The sequence below is a fragment of the Danio rerio genome, chromosome 3, assembly GCF_049306965.1.
Source record: "Danio rerio strain Tuebingen ecotype United States chromosome 3, GRCz12tu, whole genome shotgun sequence".
In the NCBI taxonomy this organism is placed as follows: domain Eukaryota; kingdom Metazoa; phylum Chordata; class Actinopteri; order Cypriniformes; family Danionidae; genus Danio; species Danio rerio.
In genome coordinates, this window is record NC_133178.1 from 56,727,221 (window position 1) to 56,751,016 (window position 23,796).

The 23,796-nt window shown below is 36.3% G+C and overlaps 1 protein-coding gene across 3 annotated transcripts in view; it reads left to right on the top strand.

The window, feature by feature from the left end:
• olfm2a (olfactomedin 2a) overlaps window positions 1–23,796 on the top strand; it is a 225,467-nt gene that overhangs the window by 177,826 nt on the left and 23,845 nt on the right. For all 3 annotated transcript variants that reach the window (NM_212717.1, XM_009299770.5, XM_005163746.6), the window contains 1 exon segment: window positions 17,527–17,676. In NM_212717.1, coding sequence (NP_997882.1) covers window positions 17,527–17,676 — 150 coding nt within the window.

The following is a 23,796-nucleotide window of genomic DNA, read 5'->3' on the forward strand; positions in this document are numbered from 1 at the left end:
TTGTAGAGGAAATGTTGCATTCATCCTTTTTATGCTTAACTCGCACTAATAAGGTTGTAAGTGACTAATTAAACAATATGCAGCAATAAATGTAACATTTATTTATATTATTTATCTATTTAAATATTATGTATTTAGATTTAATAACCATCATTTGGAGATTGGTTTTAATTGTTTTCTTTCTTTCTTTACAGCAATGTAATTGGTAGATTTAAACATCTGTTTGTGCTGTATTCAACAATAACAAGTATTCTAAAAAGATTGTGATCAATCCTCACAACGGCACGGATTCTCAAACTGGCAAAATGAATTGTCACACTCAGATTGTACATCTCTTTGTATTTGCAATAAAAGGGTAAATAATGAATGCTGTCTAAATAAATACATGTATTATTTACTCATGAGACACTAACTTTTTGAATGCTAATATTTGAAGGAGCAGAGAAAAGTGTTAAGTCTAGTTTTTGCCATCTAGTCAAAGTCAGTATTGTCTTATATGGCATATAAATAGCATTTCAATTTTTAAACAAAATTTTATAACCTGCTAGTGATGAAAACATAATATTATGAATGATATAATAGCCTTTGTTTTATAAACAATTAAATAAAAGTAATAATTTTTAATCTTTTTAAAATTGCAAATGGTACATTTTCTTATTCTTGAATGTTTTTAAAGCCCTCACAAGATTAAAAAAAAAAAAAAACTTGCAATATGATCAATTATAATCCAGACTCAACATTGTGTATTCTCGCAATGTGACTATTGCGAATGATTACATTTTAATATCGATGCTGAAACGATGCATCGCTAAATTTTGTACTGTTTATTGTACTGAAACAGTTTAGTGTTTGTAGCTATGCAGTGTTGTGTAGTTTGTTTGTTTTTATGTGCAAAACTTGTGTGGTTTGGTTTTGCATGTGAATGTGCACAGGATCTATAAAATTGAAATACTTTGTTAGATAAAAGGCCATGTTTTTTTTTTTTTGTTTTTTTTTGGTCTTTTAAGCCATCGTTCACCCAAAAATCAAAGTGATTTTATTATTTGTTCAATGACAGTTCAAATCATTTGGGAGTTTTTTTTTTTTTTTTTTTCTGGCCAGATGAGAAATGGTGGTGCCCAACTAAGCCTGGTTTCTCTCAAGGTTTTTTTCCTTCGCTGATGTCAATTGGTGAAGTTTGTTTCTCGGCACTGGCTTGCTTTGTTTGGGACTTGTGGAGCAGCGCATCGATGGATTTGCTCTTCAATATTTGCACTTTCAGCAGTGAAATTATTCCACACTGAACTGAACTAAACTGAACATCAACTGACACAGTTTCACTTTACTAGAACTTCAATGTTAAGTTGCTTTGACACAATCTACATTGTAAAAACATTATAGAAATAAAGATGTATTGAAAATTACTTTCATTTATATCATTGAACAATACATCATTACATTAGATATTTCTTAATCAAATTATCTATTTGAGCTTGAGTTTTTAAACAAATTTTAAAAATATTACACATGCGAGTTTCTATTTATATATAAAACATGACCACACTTTGATTTATTTCTAATTTCCATCTGAAACCAATGATATAAATACATCATTTTAAACATTTTTTAATTACATTTTTTTTCTGTAATTCAGTTTTTATTTCCGAAATGAATATAAAAAATTACCATCAGATAGAAAAGTATTCTTAACAGTTATTACCCTGTATGTATCCCACATTCCCCCACCTCATCATCTGTACATCAGGAATCACAGGATAACTGTAGCTTAGACCAAGCAAATAAATTACATTAAATTTGACATTTGAAGCATCAGATTAGGGTTGAGTGTCCTATATTTCTTTGACAATGCTCAAATTTAGATTTTCTACATCGTCAAAATGTCCGGTTTAGCATTGTTGATCCATGCTGATAACAGGTACAGTATTTCCAATAGTGAATGCAACAAAAACCATGAGAGATTATGTGAGGGTTTTCACTTCTTTACCAACATTTTTCTTTGTAGCAGTTAAAACAGCTAACCAAAATATGTGGACATTTGGGAAATTAAGTGTTATCATTCAACGATAATAAAAGAGGATCTTTGGGGAAACATGTTTTTGTAACTTTAAACAAAATGTCCAGCACAGAATTCCAAAGTTTTCCATAAGTCACATCATATGCACAAAGTTATCTGGTTCACAGAACTGACAATAGGGATTTGGAGATAAACCTATGATATCAAAACAATAGCTTTAATTTATTTGTGAAATGTTAATAATATTACACATGCAAGTGTGTAACAAAACAAAAACAATTTTGACTGTACTTTCATTTATTATTTTAAAAATACATTTCTAATTTCCTGAAATGGAGCTAAAAAATAAATTCCCTGCAAGCTGGCTTGCCCATTTAGATAGATAGAAATAGAAACCAAGTTCCAGAATAAAAATGTCGAGCTCAAAACAATCTTACTTAAAACAATCATGGCAGTTTAGGACAACATCTAAATGAAAATCTTCTGGTTAGCATACGGTATTAGCAATATCAGCATACTTAATTTCCTCACTCGTCTTCTCAAATGCCATCGAATAGATTGCTCACCACCGACAGAGTAATTTGATCATTTGCTGAATGTTAAATGCAAATGAGAGGTAAAAACAGACACATGCAGATACACTCACCCTGGCGTTCATGGATGGCAGCTCAACCATTACTAATAAACTGTGGCTCGTTTTATCTGACCTGTTTGTTCATAAATAACTGGCCTATTCAGAAACATGCACCCACATACAGTATAAATGTTGGAGAGAATTAAAAGATTAGAACCAGGGGGTCGGGCTGCATACGCAACACAGGCTCATTGTAAAAATTTACCCAAGTATATATTTCTGGAGAGAGAGCAAATTATGTAGCCAGAGTTATGTATGGGTTCATTTCATCTTAAAAACAAACGTATAGGATGGTAGGATGCTGCTGATGGCTTCTGTTTTTTTTTTTTTTTTTTTCGCAAGACCAGCTGATCAATTACCTCCATGTAGATGGCTTTTCCACTGTTACAAGTTTGCCCAGTAGCTTGCCATGTATGTTGGCGGACTTGAGACGCATAAAGAAGTTGACTGTGACAATGGGGTTCGAATCTGGTGAGGAACAATTCCAGAAAGCAAGTAAAACAAAAAACAAAGGCAAAAAATAAAATAAACAAGTAAATAACAGGGTGAGAATGTGGTAAGAACATGATAAGATATGAGGGTAAGCTTTTCTTTTTTTGGATTGCTTACTGGCGCTTGAGTTTTGGGAAGGCGTAAGCGAGTTTATTGGTCCCTTTGAAAACACTATCGGTTGGGTTTAGGGAAGGCAGTAGGCAAGTTAATCTGTGCTTTGGATTGAGGGAAGGCAATAAGCGAGCTAATCGGTGCTTTTAAAAATACTATCGGTTGGGTTTAGCAAGGCAGTGGGCGAGTTAATTGGTGATTTTTAAAGCACTGTCAATTGGGTTTTTATGAAAGCGGTGGGCAAGTTAATCAATGATTTTGAAAACACTATCAGTTGAGTTAAGGGAAGTTAGTAGGCGAGTTAATCGGAGCCTTTGAGAACACTGTCAGTTGGATTTTTAGAAGGCAGTGGGCGAGTTAATCGGTCACTTTGAGAACACTGTCGGTTGGGTTTTGGAAAGGCAATAAGCGAGTTAATCGGTGCTTTTAAAAATACTATCGGTTGGGTTTAGCAAGGCAGTGGGCGAGTAAATTGGTGATTTTGAAAACACTATCGGTTGGCTTTAGGGAAGGCAGTGGGCAAGTTAATCAGTGCTTTTGAAAACACTGCCAGTTGGGTTTTTATGAAGGCGGTGGGCAAGTTAATCGATGCTTTTGAAAACACTATCAGTTGAGTTTAGGGAAGTTAGTAGGCGAGTTAATCGGAGCCTTTAAGAACACTGTCAGTTGGATTTTGAGAAGGCAGTGAGCAAGTTAATTGGTGCCTTTGAGAACACTGTCGGTTAGGTTTTGGGAAGACGATAGGCGAGTTAATCAGTGCTTTTGAAAACACTATCGGTTGGGTTTGGGGAAGGGGGGGATCAGTAGGTCAGTCAGTCAATCGACAGCGGCTGTTAAAACAGCAGGCATACACAGCGGCCTCTGGTGCATTCATGAAAACAAAAACTGCAAAAAAAAAAACATAGCTCCTAGTAATGTATATAGGGGTATGTATCAATAATGAGCCAGGGTTATGCTTACATCAGTGAGTGATAGGAGGTGTGTTTTCTGTTTGTGAGTGTGTACTCCTTTCTGTGCTTTATGAGGACACACATTTGTATAATGACATTGGTTTGGCCTAGGTATTACAATGTTGAATCAGTTTATGAGGACATGTCTTGTTTACTTGTAATTCAATTCAATTCAATTCAATTTTTTTTTGGTGACTTTTGACATTAAAAATTTGCTGTTTACTGTGAGGCTTGGGTTTAGGGGTAGGGGGAAATGTAAGACCGGTTTAGGGGAAAGTAATGCATTACAATATTGTGTTACTTAGTTACTTTTTATGGTAACTAATGTGTTACTTTACTTTTGAGTTATTTTTTCTAACCTGGCTGAGGCTTGATAAGGGTTTTTTACCTTCTTTTTTTAAAAAAAAAGAAGAGCTGTGCAATTAACAATTTGTGAATGATAATATTATCTTCTGAAAACTTTCTGACCCCAGAGCTATACATGTCCTATATACAGATTAATGATAGCTTAAAGTAATGTGTTTGATGCTTTTGTACTTTTTGTCTTATTAAAAAGAAAAATTTCTGTCTATTCAGGTAATCCTCTTTATCTTTTCTTTCATGTGTTTAAAATAATGATAATTTTCCATCGCAGAAATGTAAAGCTCAACCATCAAGGCTCTGCCTGTCCTTGCATTCTCTTATAGTGTGCGTGATTCAACATGAATACATTCATTTTAATTCAGCATTTTATTTTTCAAAAGTGAAATAACTAAACTAAACAGTTTTTTTTTTTTTTTTTTACTTAACTGTTATTACTTAATGCATTACTTTACTCGTTCCTTAGAAGAGTGACATTATTGCGCCACTAGCGTTACTTGTAATGCATTACCCCCAACACTGGGTAAGACAATATAATACGTGTTTTTCTTTCTTTTTTTTTTTTTCTTTTTTTACAGTATAAACTACACTACACCTATGGCAAATCCACTTAAACCACCAAATCCAACATATGTGTGAGGTGTGTGTGTGTGCGCCCCCCATCCTCTGCTCTGCCATTAGCAGTAGATGAGAGGAAATTACAGCAGAATGAATTGGTGGGTGGTAATGAGTCCAGGGGTGATTCTAATCAGTTCTTAAATTAAAACTCAACATTTATGCAACATTAATGAACAGAAAGCATATTTATGTGAAAGCTCAGCTCCCCATTGGCCCCGTGGCTCATATCTTCCACCCGTCAGATGGGCACACGTGCTGTGCCGAAGTTTAGCATGTGAGGTGCATGTACCGCACTGATGATTGATGCGACAGATTTATCCGCCTGAGGGCCTGCGATGCGGCAGATTGGCGTATAGATTGAGCCGGAGCCCGACGCTAACCGTATCTGACGTTCTCAGACACTAAGCTGCAGGTCCATCGGGACGGGAATGAGACTGATGATGAAATGTTAGGGTGGTAATGCACTCGGGTGGAGATCAAAGACCCAAGCAGTAGCAGATTCCTTCAGGCTAAGAGCGAGATGTGCAGGGGCTGGTCTTATATCAGCTCGGAGTGGTCAGTGGAGCGCACAGGTAAGACGGAGCCGAAGAGGCAGAACTGTCTGGGCTGATCTCTCAGGGAATGCTGGATTTCTTTTTTCAGCTCACCTGGGAAAATTTCATCCAGGGTGGAAGAACAGCTTCGCAGAGTGTTTAATGATAGTGGCACAAAGCATAGTAAATCACTGCTAATGGAAGTATGGACCCTGCTAGATTTGAAAGTTGCTCAGTTGCAGACTGGACAAGAAAATAGCACTGTGCCCAGAGAGGGCATTGATAATAATGTGTGGCATTCTTATGTAAATCAACACATACTGTACAAGCGAGAGGTTAGATGAACAGAAGGAGCAACGCTAATGACTAGCCTTATCATTTCTGAGTGTGAATCTAAACCACTGGGAAATGTGTGTGTGTGAGTGTGTCAAGCGTCAGCACTTGCATGCGTGTCTGTCTCTCATGCCTTCAGGCTTTGCAAGCACCTTCACCAAAATGAGATGGGAGACTCTACGTCTGTCCTAATCTACTGGGCCAAAAACAGCAGTTCTGCATATTTTTAGACCATTAATCCTTATTATAACTCGATGGTGTTTTCTTTGTTTCCTTTTGTCTTGCTTCTTTTGTGAAAGAGAGAATGAGAAGTTGTTACTGAAAATAGGGAGCTCATGCTACCTAAATGAAAATGTGCTCAAGGGGAGAGACTGAGATGGAGAATAAATTGGGGAAACAGATACAAACAGAGAAATGTTCTCAAGCCAGAATTAATCAAAGCAACAATCAATTTTATTTTTGCCCACGTCTCCAGGCTCAGCAAACTGATCAAATTGAAAAGACAAGCACCATTAGATGGATCAAATGAATTGCAACTCCACAATGAATGAACACAACTTCAGAGGGATCGACAATTTGCACATTACTTGATAAGCAGTGAATTCAAAGAGATCCGACCAAACACAAAACTGACTTGACTAAATTGAGGGAGCAGAGCGGAAGGAAACGCTTTCAGAAAAGACAAGCAGAGGATGAAACTTGCCTTTGCTAAAACACAAATCACTCTGTAGATTTCCCTTAAACTAAATCTCTCTAATGTACAGAACAGAGGGACTCATCAAATTATAAACTTGCACAAAAGCATACATGGTTATGAAGTTAATAATTACGCAGATTAAAATAGATGCATGTGAGCTTTAATGACACGCCAGTCTTAATCTGGGTTTGATTAGAAATGGGCCCATCCTATAACAGCTTCAGCTTTTTTAAAAGTTTTGAACATTCTTCTTGAAGTATATTTGTGAAGTCAGGCACGGATGTTTGATGAGAGGGCCAGGCAGATTTTGCTCTAATCCATCTAATCCCAGGGTTCTGTCAGGTTAAAATCAGGACTGTGGAGGCCAGACCTGTTCTAGGACTCATTCATGTCTTCATGGACTTTGCTTTGTCCACTGATAATGTACACAACCTGGCAAATGTCTTGTTGTTGATCCCAATTGTAAGAGCAGCATATAATAACTTGACTTCTAGTTGATCATTTAGAAAAGTGGCAGTAGGTAGATCTTTCAGATGAATCATCTGTTGAACTCCATTCTGATCATCACAAATACTGCAGAAGACCTGTTGGAACCCACATGGACCCAAGATTCTCATAGAAATCACTCAAGTTTGGTGAATGATAAATCATGGTTTGGGGTTACATTCAGTATGGGGGCATACGAGAGATCTGCAGAGTGGATGGCAACATCGACAGCCTGAGGTATCAAGGCATTTGTGCTGCCCATTACCTTACAATCCACAGGTGAAGGCAAATTCTTCAGCAGGGTAGTGCTTCTTCTCATACTTCAGTCTCCACATCAAAGCTCCTGAAAGCAAAGAAGGTCAAGGTGCTCCTGGACTGGCCAGCCCAGTCATCAGACATGAATATTGTTGAGTGTGTCTGGGGTAAGATGAAGAAGGAGGCATTGAAGATAAATCTTGATGAACTCTTCTGCAAAAAGGCTTTCTTTGCATTTCAGATGACCAGGACCGGCGCGTCCATAGAGGCGCCCTAGGCGGCCACCTAGGGCAGCTGTATAGAGAGGGCGGCGTCCGCGAGACCTCCCTCACCACCCGCATCCTCAGCAGTTATATCCACGCCGCAGAATAAAGAGGGCGCCATCCGTGACACCTCCCTCACCACCAGCATCCTAAGTTATTTTTGCAATTCCCCCCCCCCCCCCCCCCCCAGATTACTTTATTAATACACATATGCATTCACAATACTAACTCTTTTTCCAGTGCAACATGATATTCTATACTGTATATCATGTCTGTTAAGTGACAAGACTTTTGTCAAAGCAAAGTCAGACCTCACTGTCCTAATATAGCAATTAAAAATCAAAGGATGAACATATTTTATTTTGGTAAAATAAGCCTAATCTAGAGGCCTTTGCCTTTCATGCAAGCCACTTCTGATACCAAATGATCCACTAGATGTCAAGTTATTATCTGTTGTTCTTGGACAAGTGACAAGACTTTTGTCAGGTACAGTAGTGTATGTAGTCATGTTGGAACATAAAATGGCCTTCCACAAAAGTTTTCCCACAAAGTTGGCATAAAATTGTCTAAAATGTCTTAGTATGTTTAAATATTAAGGGTTTCTTTTATCTGGAACTGAAGGGCTAAGCTCACCCCTTGAAAAACAACCCCTCACCATAACCAAGCATTTAAACTACTGTTCAAATTACTTTTTTAAAATGAGCTAAGACAACACTTTTTTTTTTTTTTTTTTTTTTTTTTTTTAAGGACAATGTATTTGATTTTTGTTCAATTACCTTAAATTTGTAAAAACTAGTAACTTAATAAATTGATTGTGTGGAACCCAGCAATTTTTACAGTGCATCTGATTGCCAGTGTGATTCACCACTCAAGAGAACACATCTACACTCTAGATTCCAGTGGCATTATGCTTTACACCATTGCATCTGATGCTTTGCATTGCACTCGGTGATATAAATCTTAGATGCGGCTGATCAACCATGAAAACCCATTCCACAAACCTCTTTATTCTTGTTGTTGAGCTAATCCTGGTGAGGCAGTGTTGCAGTAGGTAGTGCTGTCGCCTCACAGCAAAAAACTCATTGGGTCGCTGATTCGAGCCTTGGTGTTTCTGTGTGGAGTTTGCATCTTCGTTCGTGTGGGTTTCCTCCGGGTGCTTCGGTTTCCCCTACAGTGAAAAGACATGCGGTACAGGTGAATTGGGTAGGCTAAATTGTCCATAGTGTGTGTATGTGTGTGTGTGTATGTGTGTGTGTGTGTGTGTGTGTGTGTGTGTGTGTGTGTGTGTGTGTGTGTGTGTGTGTGTGTGTGTGTGTGTGTGAATGAGTGTGTGTGGATGTTTCCCAGAGATGGGTTGCGGCATCCACTGCATAAAAACATGCTGGATTAATTGGCAGTTCATTCCACTGTGGCGATCCTCAGATTAAAAAATGGACTAAGCTGAAAAGAAAATGAATGAATGAATGAATGAACTAATTAAGGCCAATGAAGTTTGGATATCTTTCTCTGTTGATTTTGCAAAAAGTTAGCAACTTCTAAGCATTGTGCAATTCAGCATGCTTTAACCCTGCTCTGTAATTTTACCTGGTTGACTTGCTGTTGATTCCAATAGCTTCAACGTTATTATAATACCACCAACACTTGATTGTGGAATATATACAGTAGTAGTGAGGAAATTTCATAAATGGATTATTGCACAGGTGGCAACATATCACGGTAACACACTTGAATTCACTGTGCTATTGAGAGCTGCCCATTCTTTCAAAATGTTTGATGAAGCAGTCTGCATGCCTGGGTGCTTGATTTAATATGCATGTGCCTATTGACGTGATTGGAATACATGAATTGAATGATTTAGAGCATATAAGCTTACAGTCACAAATCTAGGGCTGAAATTTGACTCAGATTTTTAATCTGACAATCACATTAGAGCGGTAGCTAAATCTAGCTTTTTTCAATTAAGACAACTTGCAAAAATAAAGCAAAATATAGTAAAACAACAGTTTGAAACAGTAATGCGTGCTTTAATGAACACTAGGTTAGATTATTGTAATGCACCATATGTGGGGAGTAGCAGGTCAGCCATTGCCCATTTGCAAATGGTGCAAAATGCTGCAGCACACCTGTTACCTGGTACTCACAAATATGACCACATTTCCCTGTGTTAGCTTTGCTTCATTGGTTGCCAGTTCATTTTAGAATAGAGTGTAAGACTCTTTAATTTCTAAATGTTTTTTAAATCTCTTAATGGTCTTGCCCTTACCTTCAGAGCCACCTCAGAGCCGATACACCCCTATAAGCCCACTCATTCTCTCAGGTCACCTGATCAGCTACTCCTGATTCTACCAAAAACAAAGCAAAAGCTTAAAGGGGATTTTGGAATTCTACACTTTGGAATGAGAGCTGCCCTTTAGACAGGACTCTTCAGTGTTCTCTTTTAAATCAGCTCTTGAAACTCATTTGTTTTCATTGACATTTGACACCTGATCTTGATACGTAGTTATTTTAGTCTTTTGCACATTTTTTTAGGTAATTTAGCTTTATTTTATGTTGTATTTTTTGTATTTTATAGACTAATATGCTTAATTTGTTGTACATTTTCTGCACAGCGATTTGGCTCACTTCTGTATTTGTAAAATGCACTATAAAAAAGCTTTGACTTGACTTGACTTGACTTGACTTGACTTGACTTGACTTGACTTGACTTGACTTGACTTGGCTTGGCTTAGAGGGGTGTCCAAAACATCTGGCAAAATTGTGCCATCCAAGATGACAGTTTAGTACAACTAATTTACTGCTGAAAATATGGCTTAAAGTTTCACACATTTGTCAATGACTGCCACCACTTTTAGAGCGAGCAAAAATCATACAACTAATCTAAATTAATACCTGTGGCTCATTAAAATACTTTAAGGCCATGTGAAAGCACATGATTTGTTACAAAAGCATTTATTTCTTAACATAATTACCTTTAATTCATGGCCTTGATAACATTCATGCTTTGACATGCATGTTCACGGCAGTCAGTTATGGGTCTAGAAGACTGCCCGCCAGACTGTTGTAAAAAGATCCTTTAGCCTGTTGGGCTAATAATGTTAGTAAATATTATACCAATTTTTGCGCTGACCATATTAAGACCACTGTGCATGATCAAGATGAGTGAATGAGTCACTATATATATAGGCGACGCAGTAGTGTAGTAGGTAGTGCTGTCGCCTCACAGCAAGAAAGTCGCTGGTTCAAGCCTTGGCTGGGTCAGTTGGCATTTATTTGTGGAGTTTGCATGTTTCCCTCATGTTCGTGTGGGTTTCCACTGGGCGCTTCCGTTTCCCTTCAAGCCAAAAGACACTGCGTAAAACATATGATGGATAAGTTGGCGGTTCATTTCGCTGTGGCGACCCCAGATTAATAAAGGGAGTAAGCCGACAAGAAAATGAATGAATAAATGAATATATATATATATATATATATATATATATATATATATATATATATATATATATATATATATATATATATATATATATATATACTAGGGGTGTATACGAATGGATCAAAACCCACATTTAGGAATGTACGTGACCTGCAGATTAATAACTTTTTTGAACTTGTAGGTTAATCCAACATTTATTACAATTGCAGAGAGATCGCCTCCCGCATCATTTAAATCATGTGAATGAAAGTATTTTGGCTTCCCACTGAAATATAATGATGACGGAAAAAGTTGTGATGGGACTTGCCTAAATGCTTTCTTAAGTTAGTGTTAGTGTCTTATTGTTTTCTGCCACTGTTTATTTAGCCTGTATTAATGCATTCAGTGTAAAGCTGCATGATTAAACGTTAAAATATTGGGATATCAATTCAAACCCATGCAACATGTATGATAAATGATAGTGTCAAGCAGGGGCGGACTGGCCATCTGGCAATTCTGGCAAATGCCAGAAGGGCCGGACCAATTTTTAAATGTGGGCAGGTCAGTTTTTTTTTTTTAATATGTATTGTTTTTAAGTGCAGACAGCTTTTATCTCTTGCTAGATGTGATATTATGATGATGATAATAAAAATAATAATAATAAATGTTAAGTATTTGGCGCAATCAGCAACTGCCGCCTGGTTTCAAGATGGGCCGACCCAATCCAAGGTTACCCAGACATAATCAAAATCTGGCAAAAATGTCATTTTATTTCACCATCTTTACATCAAAATAAATAGTGAATGTGCGTGTCCGTGGGTGGGGCTGTGTCGGTGTGGTAATGTGGGCTGATGTGGCAACAGTGCCAGGGCTAAATTTTTGTCCCAGTCCGTCCCTGGTGTCAAGTTCAGGGAAACATGCTAGATAGATGGATTCAATTGCAAGTAAAATTTAATGAAATTAAGTCAGGAATGTTCAGCGAGCAACAATGCAAACATCTCCAGCGTCGGGAGGAAGGGCAGTAGCTGAATTGGGGTAACCGAGAGTCTAAGAGTGGACCAGATAAACGAGGTTCCTGAAAAGACACAGAGAAGCCATAAACAAGAGTTACGAACTGACAATCAAGCATGTAAATGACACTTCTTAAATAGAAGAAGCTAAGTGCCAACAGCTGGGCTGAAGACAGACCAGCTGATCATAGTTAGTGAGTCACGTGATCACAACACAACAGCAGTACATGACAGAATGCAACACAATCCCACGTGACAATATGACAGAAAGAGCGCATGCATCATCAACCGTGACAGATAGTGATTTGCATATGTTTATTAATCCTTCAAATCACTGCATTAAAATCTGCGTTTGATCGAGAGAGATTCAGTTTTTACACTATTTCAATTGTTACAAACAATTAAGTAACACAGAAGTACTGGAAGAACAGTTTGTAATTCAGATATAACCACTTATGTTTATGGTAAAGATTAAAATCACTGTTTAATGGAACTTGACGCTGGTGAATGTTATAGCAATTACATTGTTTAGCCAATAGATGGCGAAAAACAACCATCAAATTTATGTCACTGAATAGGTTTTCAAAAATGATCCTCCTTTAATAAAACATGAAGTTTGATTTTGTTAATTGTTGAATCATTAATTAAAAACAATATATGTTGTACAAGATGTTAGATCTCTATATTTAACATTATCAGCAACAGCAGCCAAGATAATTTTTCATATTGAATGTTTTCCTTTTTTAGTTGGTTCTTTCTTTATTTTTATTTAATTAAAATTACATGTTCTGTTTGTTAAGACCAGTGTTTGTTTTTCTTCGGTATTTTATTTATTTATTTATTGTTTTGTATAAATGTAAAGCAAATCATATTTGCCTCCCTTTTTCGCTGATCCAAAAAATGGCTGATCCGTGACCCAAAAAACAAAATGTAATTCAACCTGTGAGATTTGTGATCTGTTACATCACTAATATATTTGAACTATTCTACACAATAAATACAATATAGCTTTATCTAATTCTGCAAGATTGCTCCTATTATCATGTAATGCATATTGCCATACAAATTGCTCTTTGCTTAAGAACCTATAGGACATTATTATCACAACAATACAACTTTACGTAAAGCTTCTTTGAAACAATGTGATTTGTAAGAAAAAACAAATATATACAGTACAATTAAGTTTGATTGCACAAATAGCACTCATAATGATTATTTGTATAAGTAGAACCTGATTATTTTCTTGCCTCTGCACTCAAATTTAAAAAATCAATTTCTTTTGATTTTGTAGAATTACATTTGCCTGGCAGACTAATAAAGCATTATTGAGTTGAATTGCTGTAATCTGAATTAAATTAAGTGCGCGAGCGAGAGAAAACGAGAGACATGGATGCACTGAGCTAAAAAATGAACAGATGAGAATGATAGGAAGGTGAGAAGAGGACAGAGCGTGGAAGAAAAGGAGTGATGCAGAGGGAGTGGAACAGTGAAAGCGACAGAAAGAGCAGAGGATGGCAGGGATTGGCAGGAGTGACAGGATGTGACAGGGAGCTCATGGGGCGGCTGCTGCTTTACTCTCCAATCACATAGTCTCTCTGTCCACTCGCTCATTTAATCTGATCGGGGAAGTGTGCGGAGAGAGAAAGAGTGCGAAAATCAGCGAGGAGAGGAAGAATGAATGAAAATGGGAAGGTTAGAGAAGGAGACATTTTATTGCCACTCCCTTTCTTGTAAATGCTGTTCGTCCTTAATGTCATCGTCGATAGCTCTCTTCCACTCTGGCTTTATTCTACTTTTAGTCTTTAAGGATAGTAAAGCCTAAAATCGACAGCATCATAAACAAAACAAATAGTGCCAGGTTGAGCTGAATCGAAAGCCTTTTTTCTTCATGATTTTAATTACGGCAACAATTAATTTCCACTTGTTCTCTACTTGAAAATCTGCACTACAATGAGGCACTTAAAATGAAAGTAAAGGTGGTCAATCAGTACACAATGAAATACTCACAGTTAATATAATAATCTATTTTTAAAGCCAGGTTTATGGTGTTGTGTTGGCTAGGCAACAAAGTTTAGAGGATAGAAACCATTAGGAAGCAATGTAGGAAAATCTAAATCTAATCTTTAAAACAAAGATTGATAGAAATAATTTGCAAGCTTTTTTTTTTTTTTTTTACATACAAATGTCATGTAAAAAAACTGCTTCTTAATGTTTCTAACTAATTTTACAACATTGCTGCCTAATCAACACCATAGACATGGCTGAAGAAACATATACTTTACAACTTAAAACATATAGAGCAAATGCATACAACGCCTTTATAAAATCATCTCAAAGCTGACCCCATATCCTGTTATTGCAAATAATTTACAATATATGAGCAATATCACACTTATACAGTATCCATGCGGTACAGCTCTATATCAACACAGCAGTGATTCGACCGCAGGCATGAGGGCGCACGGCAAGTTATATTGCATGGATGTGAGTGTGATATTGAGCTTATTCATACAACACGGCCAGCGGTGGATTCCAGAATAAGTATTCGGGGCAAGAATTTTCTTGGTAAGACATGCAAGTATCAAATGAAGCGCTAAAAAATGTATGCAATCGTCCAAGCACATTGTCGAGCTGGTATTCATATATAAAGCCTGATCAACTACATTCTTGGCCAAAAATCATTACATGTATTTAGCAAACTTTCAATATATATGCAAACAATTGTATAGTTTAATAATCAACGCTTTAGGAGTGATAGACACATTTATATATGTGAGTAAATTCTCTAAACCAGTACTTCTCAAACTGTGGTATATGTACCACTAGTGGTACGCAGGCTTCCTTCTAGTGGGAAGGAAGGAAGAATGAAATATGTCATGTACATGCTACACACATTTCAAAATTTACCAAAAATGATGTAAATAATATGCCATATATGACATATAGCCTATATTTTTAAGGTAATCTGCCATGTTTTTTTTTTTTTTTTTAACTGTGCAGAGTTTTAGCTGCTTTACTGGGCTTACTACGCTACTGTATTCCAATACTGCTCATTTTGGTGGTACTTGAAGAGACAATTTTTTTCTGAGGTGGCACTTGATGGAAAAAGTTTGAGAACCACTGCTCTAAACTGTTCAGTGTGATTAGCCTACAGAACATGACAATCCTGGATACATCTTATTTTTGATGAACAATGCTATTTTGGCAATCAACATTCTGTCATAAAGTTGAGAATTACACTTAATAATATTTCATTAATAGAAAAAACTTTGTGATGGGATGTCAGTGTGAGATGTGATTGTGATATTGAGCTTATTTCGTACAACACAGCCAGTGGTAGATTCCAGAATAAGTGTCCGTGTTAAGAATATTCTTGGTAAGAAATGCAAGTATGGCCACTGATGTGCTGGAACATTTCTGCAATTGTTCAAGCACATTGTCAAATTAGTATTCATATTTAAAGCCTGATCAACCACATACTTGATCAAAAATCTTGTAAATGTCTCTAGGAGTAGCCAAGCTAATGATACATCTACGTACACTTTAACATATTTAACATAAATATTAGCAATTCTTTCAAGCCAATTGTTTGCATAATCATGCTTGCATCATGTCTTATCTTTAAATTAATCATTATTTAGCAAACTTATAACTTATAATACGCAGACAATCATATAGTTTAACAATCAAGGCTTTAGAAAGGATAGACACAATTAAATATATGAGGGAATTCTCTAAACTGCTCAGTGTGTTTAGTCTACAGAACACGATTCTGGATGGTTAATTAACTGTCAGACATATTGTGTTTGCTATCTTTGACCAATTTAATATTACAGCTGTAATAATTATATTGCATTGCGGTTTGTTTTTGCATCTGTAGTGTCCACTTTTATGAGCATATGTGTTTTTTTTTTTTTTAGGTTTCTCATAAATCTAAGTCTATTACTGTTATTATAGCAGTCAAATGAGGATAGAGATATACAGTATTTGTATTATTTTACTTTAAGAATTTTCTTGGTAAGATATGATGTGCTGGAACATTTCTGCAATCGTCCAAGCACATTGTCAAATTGGTATTCATATTTAAAGTCTGATTAACTACAATCTTGACCAAAAATCAATTAAATATACATCTGAATGTGACAATTATAGCTGCATTTGGCAAATTATACTGAGTTTAGTCCTATATGTACACTATGTTTGTGTGTGTGTGGTTCTGATATTCATCACATTGTGGGGACCAAATCTATGGTTAAGTTATACAGAATTAAATTTTTTCAAAATGTTAAACTGCAGAATGCTCTCTGTGAGCTGTAGGATTAAAGTAAGATGGTGAATATAGTCTGCGCAGTATCAAAATCATTACGTGCATTGGAAGTCCCCATAAAACATGGAACCCGATATTTATGTGTGTCTTTTAAAATGAACAATGTTATTTTGGCAATCAACATTATGCCATGAAGTTGAGGATTGCACTTCTTCATATTCCATTAATGAAAAAAAGCTTTTATTAAAAGTTAAGACTTGAAGATGTGATGTTAAGCTTATTTCATACAACACGGCCAGCAGTGGATTCCAGAATAAGTGTTCGTGGTAAGAATTTTCTTGGTAAGATATGCAAGTATCGAATGGCCATTGATGTGCTGGAACATTCCAGCAATCGTCCAAGCACATTATCAAATTATTATTCATATTTAAAGCTTGATTAACCACATACTTGGACAAAAATCTAGTCCTATATGTACACTATGTTTGTGTGTGTGTGTGGTTCTGATATTCATCACATTGTGGGGACCAAATCTCTGCTTAAATCACACAAAATTAAGTATTTTAAAATGTTAAAATGCAGAATGTTATCTGTAAGGTGTAGGGTCGAAATCAATACATTAGAAGTCCCCATTAAACATAGTACCTAATATTTACGTGTGTCTTTTTTAAAATGAACAATGTTATTTTGGCAATCAACATTATTCCACAAAGTTGAGCATTAAGCTTATTAATATTCCATCAACCGAAATGTTAATATGCAGAAAGGTTTCTGTGAGCTTTCCTTTAAAATGTCATGTCAGTGTAAAAAACAATAAAAATCAATGGCAAGCCCCCTTCTAAGATGAATCGTGTGTGTGTGCTTGTGTGTGAGCTTTTGAGCCATTGTTTTAAGACATCCATCTCCTGACTCCACCCGCTATGAAAAAGCAACATTATCGATCCAAGGTGCTCTATTTCCTCCAAGTGTCTAAGCTGATCAAAACCTCCTCCTCTCACAGATGCCACATTCTATTTTGCTCATGCATTTTGTCCTGTCTCTCCATCCATCTCCTTTTTTTTCCTCATCTCTTCCTCTCTTTCTCCACGCAGGCCCTGTATCCAAGCCCGGAGGAGGGCTGGCAGATCTACAGCTCGGCACAGGATGCAGATGGGAAATGTATCTGCACCGTTGTTGCTCCAGCACAGAACATGTGTAATCGAGACCCACGCAGCAGACAGCTCCGGCAACTTATGGAGAAGGTGACATTTGTCTGTTACTATCAGAATAAGCCAAATGACGCATGTTTTTCATGAGCAAATCCAAGCCAGAGTGATGTTTTGTACATATTACGCAGTCATTAAACACGAATCTCAAACATTACATAACACTGTTGGCCATTAGCAAAAGTTTGTTAAAGTACAACAAGCAAACAGCTGCCTAAAAGAGGACGCGTCCTAAATACTGCTGTGAAATTGGATTCATTCTGCTGAGCCGTTAGGATGTCTTTTTGTTTTTTTTCCCCATCTCTAATCATACTCATTAGACTAAGACCAGGCAAAGAACAAGTAGGGAAAAAAGTATAAGTGCCTCCTAAATCAGGAAATGGAACACTCAGTGCACACGGCTGTACTAAAAGCCAGAGATTCGCACAGAAATTAAAATTCTATTTTATATGTGAGTACATGATGGCAGAATATCTATTGAAATCTTCGTCATCTATTTCTTTCATCCTTGGAATACAAAAGACTCTATTAAGCCCACCCGATTTACTGTTATACATGTATTACAGATATGTGAATAGACTTCCAATTAAGTGGGCATTAAACTGAAGATTAAATCTAAACATGGACATGTTAAGGTCACCTCCCATTTTCATGTTCTAGTTCCATCTCTCTCTCTCTCTTTCTCTCTCTCTCTCTCTCTCTCTCTCTCTCTTTCTCTTTCTCTTTAGTCTGTTTCAAACAATAATTTTAGATGAAAAAAATAAGCAAAGAGAGATGGGGGGGGGGCGATGCACTTCAGCATTCATCTTTTCCTATGATCAGAATTATTTCATGCACTTTTCTGACATTCATTATTTCACAAATTACTCAAATCTCTTTGAAGACAAAAAAAATATATATACTTAAAATACTTAACTTAAAGACGTGTTTGGCTCGATTTTTCGCTTTTTTCAGCCCAACGCAACGCTAATTTTCACATTTCGTGCCACATTGTTTAAATAGCAGATCTACAGTATTTGCTCCTAGAAAGGTGTGTTAAGGTGCATTGTTGACGCATTGCTATTTCAAGAGTTCACACTTAGGCCCTGTTTTAGAATGAAAACGATCCGCGTCCTCACTCGCGTTTGACCCAGCGTTTCTAAACAGCTCTCCGTCCACACCAAAACACTGAAAACGCACATCACGTGACCACACACACACTCTTTGGCAAGCGCTGCACCCCATCTACCCAGATGAGAGCTCTGCTAGTCGGACTTCTCATCAAGCATCTCCCGCTGGATCTAATCTCACTATATTTATTAAACGGTATATTTCATTCATCTTGTTGTCTTTATCTAATGACATATTCCCTGACTTTGGTCATTGGAATCTATTACTTGTTTTCAGGTAACGTGTTTTGGCTGAGCGCAAAGATAAGTTAATGATTAATGTAAGCACGTACATTCTGTATATTGATTGATCGCTTGCCTTTATTTCCTATAATGCATAAACTTATTGTATGTTATACTTTTATAATGGCCATTATCGATAATTAAAACTGATATTCAGCAAAAGAGAGGCTGTGTTTCGTATTTTCACTGAAATTGAAAGGAGGCAGTTGTTATCGGCTCCGGTTTGGTATAAATATCCACACAGTGAAGATGACGCTCATATATGCAGCACGGTGCCTCAACATTTCTGCTTTCTCTTTAATTGTTAATATTAAAATGAAAATAGGCAGTTCCTTATATCATGTTTACTTTTTATTGTTGAGAAAGTGAAACAACGTAGCCAGGGTAATGTGAATGAATTTATAAAGTACACTGTTCCCTTTGAAGATTTACCCATGTCCTCGGTATGTTTTCCATATCAAACTGAGAAGAAGAGACTGCAGCCTTGATCAAACTTGCGAAGTCTGAACTTACAAGGAGAGGATGCAGGACTGAACTGTGTGTTAGGCTACTTAATATTGAGGAAAAGCCCCAATCAGAGAGGCGAATGTCTGCAGCCCCGCCTCCGTTTTCAGATGTCTCCTTTTTCCATCATCCACACTGAGGCGGAACAGCAGCAGCGTTTGGAATGAAAACGGCCTCTTCAGCGTTTTTGAAAAGCTCCGATTTCGGCGCTCGAGAACTAAGGCGTAGTGTGGACGGATGGCGTAACCGTAGCAAAACTTATGCGTTTTCAAACTAAAACGCATTAGTGTAAACGGGGCCTTAGATAACGCTTGACTATTTAAGCAAGTTTGGCATGCTGTCATGGGAGAGAACCCTAAGCTTGGTGATAGATGAGCCCAAGGCTCCCACCTGGTCAGTAAGCATTAGGAGGGATATGAGATCACATAGTTCTCGATAGCTTCCCAAAATAGATCGCTAACTGAGCTGGTTTGTAGTAAGTGCTTGTGACTTTATCTTTGGTTGCATGGTTTTGAGTGTGGGAGGAAACCGGAGCACCCGGGGAAAACCCACGCGAACACGGGGAGAACATGCAAACATGCAAATTGGGGCAACAGTGCTAGCCACCGAGCCACCGTGTCGCCCGAACTGAGGCTGATCTGATATAGTCACGTGCTCCTCTCGAAATTAGTTTAAGAAACTTCACTTTGAGGAACTAAATTAGCGCAATTGACCAGCTGAAAGCAGGTCTGAAGTCTAGAGCAGAGCACAGTAGTTTTGTGCCTTAAACGCTTACGCATTGCTTAATGCACACAGGATGTACAGCAAAACACAAATATCTTTACATATAAAAAATAAGGATTAAAATGTTATAAAAATTATTATTTTCTACATAAATATAAAACCACTGCCTCCATGCCTTCTTCATGTTGGGGGGCTTTTTTAAGTTTATTCATGACAACTTGCTTTTGTATAATGTTATTATTATTGGCAGTATTATTTAATATATGCATATCTATATTTGTTTTAATAAAAACAAACTCAGATTTGTCTACCTGTCGGGTTTTGAACCATATGGGGCATGAGAATAGGACGTGTAGATATAACTCAGTTTTTTTATTAAACTTCACTATTATTGTTAGTTTTGCTGGAAGTTAGAACTGAATTTAGAAATTTACAAATTGTTGCACTTAACAAAATAATTAAATATGTAGGCTAATGGATGTCTTCAGTGGAGTGCGAACAACTAGGGATGAAATCGGTTTACCCGTTTAATCATTAACCTCTCTTTAATTCGTCATGTTTCCTTAATCGTAAAGGCTTCTCAACACTGTGTTTCTGCACGCAACAAAACTGCTGCAACTAAACAAAGTTACGCCAACTGTGCGCTAGTTTAAATTTCCAAGCTTGTACACCAAGACTAATAACCCTGCCAGGCACGTGCACACATAGGGCTCAACCTGTGCAGTGCACATGCCCTTTTTAGACTTGGATAGAAAATGCCCTTCCAAAATGATCAAAAGTGCCCCCGCGAGACCCCCCCTCCCCCTACCACCCTTCAGTAGGTGCGCGACAACACCGCTGATCAGAACGCGCGACAACACCGCTCTTCAGTACGCGCGCGACAACGCGGCTCTTCAGTACGCGCGCAACAACAACATCACCCCACCCCCCTCCCCCAACCCCCGCTCTTCAAAAAATTTATCCTGCACATGCCCTTTGGACAGTCTCTGCACGGGCCTGAACCCTGCACACTATCATTGGGTCCATCAGACTGAGAAAATAAATCTAGTAATATGAAAAAAAATATATTTAAGACATATCACATTTGATTTCAAGGCTGCTTAAGACTTTTTCAGCCATTTTGATTTATAAGACATTTTATTTAAGACATTTTAAGACTTTTTAAGGACCCGTGGGCACCCGGTTAATGCCAGGGAACAATGTTTTACATAACCCAGAATGTGAAATAAGTTCTTTCCTGTTAAGTTATTTTATCAAGGAAAGTTTCTCTAGTTGATTAGCTTGTCTCGTTCTGGATTCTTCAACTTTGTCTTCAACTTAAATCTGCTTTAAAACTTATCAAAACTTATTATTAAATATTTCACGATCATTATTGTGAAAACAATCACCTGATTTTTATCATAACTTGATCATGATATTGTTTTGGGTTAAATTGCCTATAGAGCTACTCAGACATTTGGCTAAAAATTTAATTTAGTGTTTCTCATAAGACATAAAGTCAAGTGGGTTTAAAGGGAAGCAAGGGTTAGTAAATGATGATAGATTTTCACTTTTATAATAGAGCTATTCCTTTCACATGTTAGCTGGAGGAGATCCTGAGAGAGATTACGTAAAAGTACCATTAAACTATGCTTGACTGACCATATTCTGACCGGGTGTGAAGTGAAAGATAAATAAAGAAAGAGATGGAAAAGGGAAATGGAATCCTAAAAAAAGACTATATTAGATCAGCATAGGTTAAATTAGAATTTTTGGATTTCTGTTCAGAAGAAATCAAGACGAAGACTAGCAAAGCCTAGCATGTGAAACTGGGAATACACAATGCAATCACACTAGAATCTCCCCAGTAGTATAAAGCAGAAAAATGATTATGCATTGAGAGAGTGCTCAACATAAATGAGTACACATTTATTAAACAGGTATATTAATAGAAAGATATACATTGAAAATATTGTCATACAAAAGAAAGAATGATATTAACTAAAATGTATACATTTTTATTTGAAATTTTTATTATTTTATACATTTATAAATATTTAAATTTGAATATTATTTATTTTTTATTTAATGTTTTTCCCTAACACATACAGATGAAGTCAGAATTATTAGCCCCTCCTGAAATATTTGCCCCTCTGTTTATTTTTTCCCCAATTTCTGTTTAACGGAGAGAAGACTTTTTTCAACACATTTCTAAACATAATAGTTTTAATAACTCATTTTTAATAACTAATTTACTTCTCTTTGCCATGATGACAGTAAATAATAAATTACTAGATATTTTTCAAGACACTTCAATAAAGTTTAAAGTGACATTTAAAGACAAGTTAGGCAAGTTTTTGGATAATAATGTTTTGTTCTGTGACTTTCAAAAAAAAAAATTGCTTAAAGGGGCTAATAATTAATTTAACAATTAAAAACGGCTTTTATTCTAGCTAAATGAAAATGAGACTAATAATACTTTCTACAGAATAAAAAAAAATATTATCAGACATACTGTGAAAATTTCTTGCTCTGTTTAACAATTTCGGAAATATTTAAAAAAGAAAAAAAAAATGAGGGCTAATAATTCTGACTTCAACTGTACATTCGGTGTACTAATTTTATACCGTTATCAAAAGGTATTTTGTTAAATTAGTTCCATATTTGGCTTCAGTACTTACAAATCTAATGTATATGAGATTTGTGAGGGGTGTACTCATATATGTTCAGCACTGTATATATGGGTCTTTGATTATATATTCAAAAATATATTTAATTTTGTTCAAATTCCTCTCTCTTTGTCAAACTAAAAATAAAACCTACTTAAAAAAAAATTACTACCTTTCTATTATATATTTTTCATATTATTCAACCTCCTTTATGTGTCAAAATCACTGTTTTCACCTTGTCACACACCCAATTTTTTTAAACTTCAACAATGAAAATAACATTTTAATCTGGCATCTATTAATTTATCTTAATGAAGCACTAGTAAAATAATTTAAATATTTTATAGTTATTAATGTGAGACTTATCAATATTATATTTTATACAAAATATAGCTGTCGCACAGTATCAGTTTCATTTCCATCACAACACTGTAATGTCACTTTAAAAAGGTTGTGTGAAAGATTGTTTAGTTGGTTTCTATGAAAATGAATAGTGACATCTGAAACCATGTTGAAGATGGAGGGAATTTAAATTATCAACAACACATGAAGAAAAATCAAGGTAAACATTGCCAGCCTGAACTCACAAGGAAACGTAAATATTTAAAGTTTTGTCAGTTTACTGGCTAGAGTTCAGTCGTACAAAAATGTACGATTTTAAAAAGAAGGCGTTGCCCTCCAACCCCACCCCTAACCCCAACCGTCATTGGGTGATGAGCAAATCGTAGTAAATTGTTCGAATTAGATCTTGAGAATTCATACGAATTAGCCACTAAATAAAAAAAGTTACGAATTGCCGTGAGATTGCAATGATATTGTTTGATAAGGAAATACATTTATTCTACTTCATTTCCATACATGTTGTACCTTCAAAGATGTGTTTATAAGCT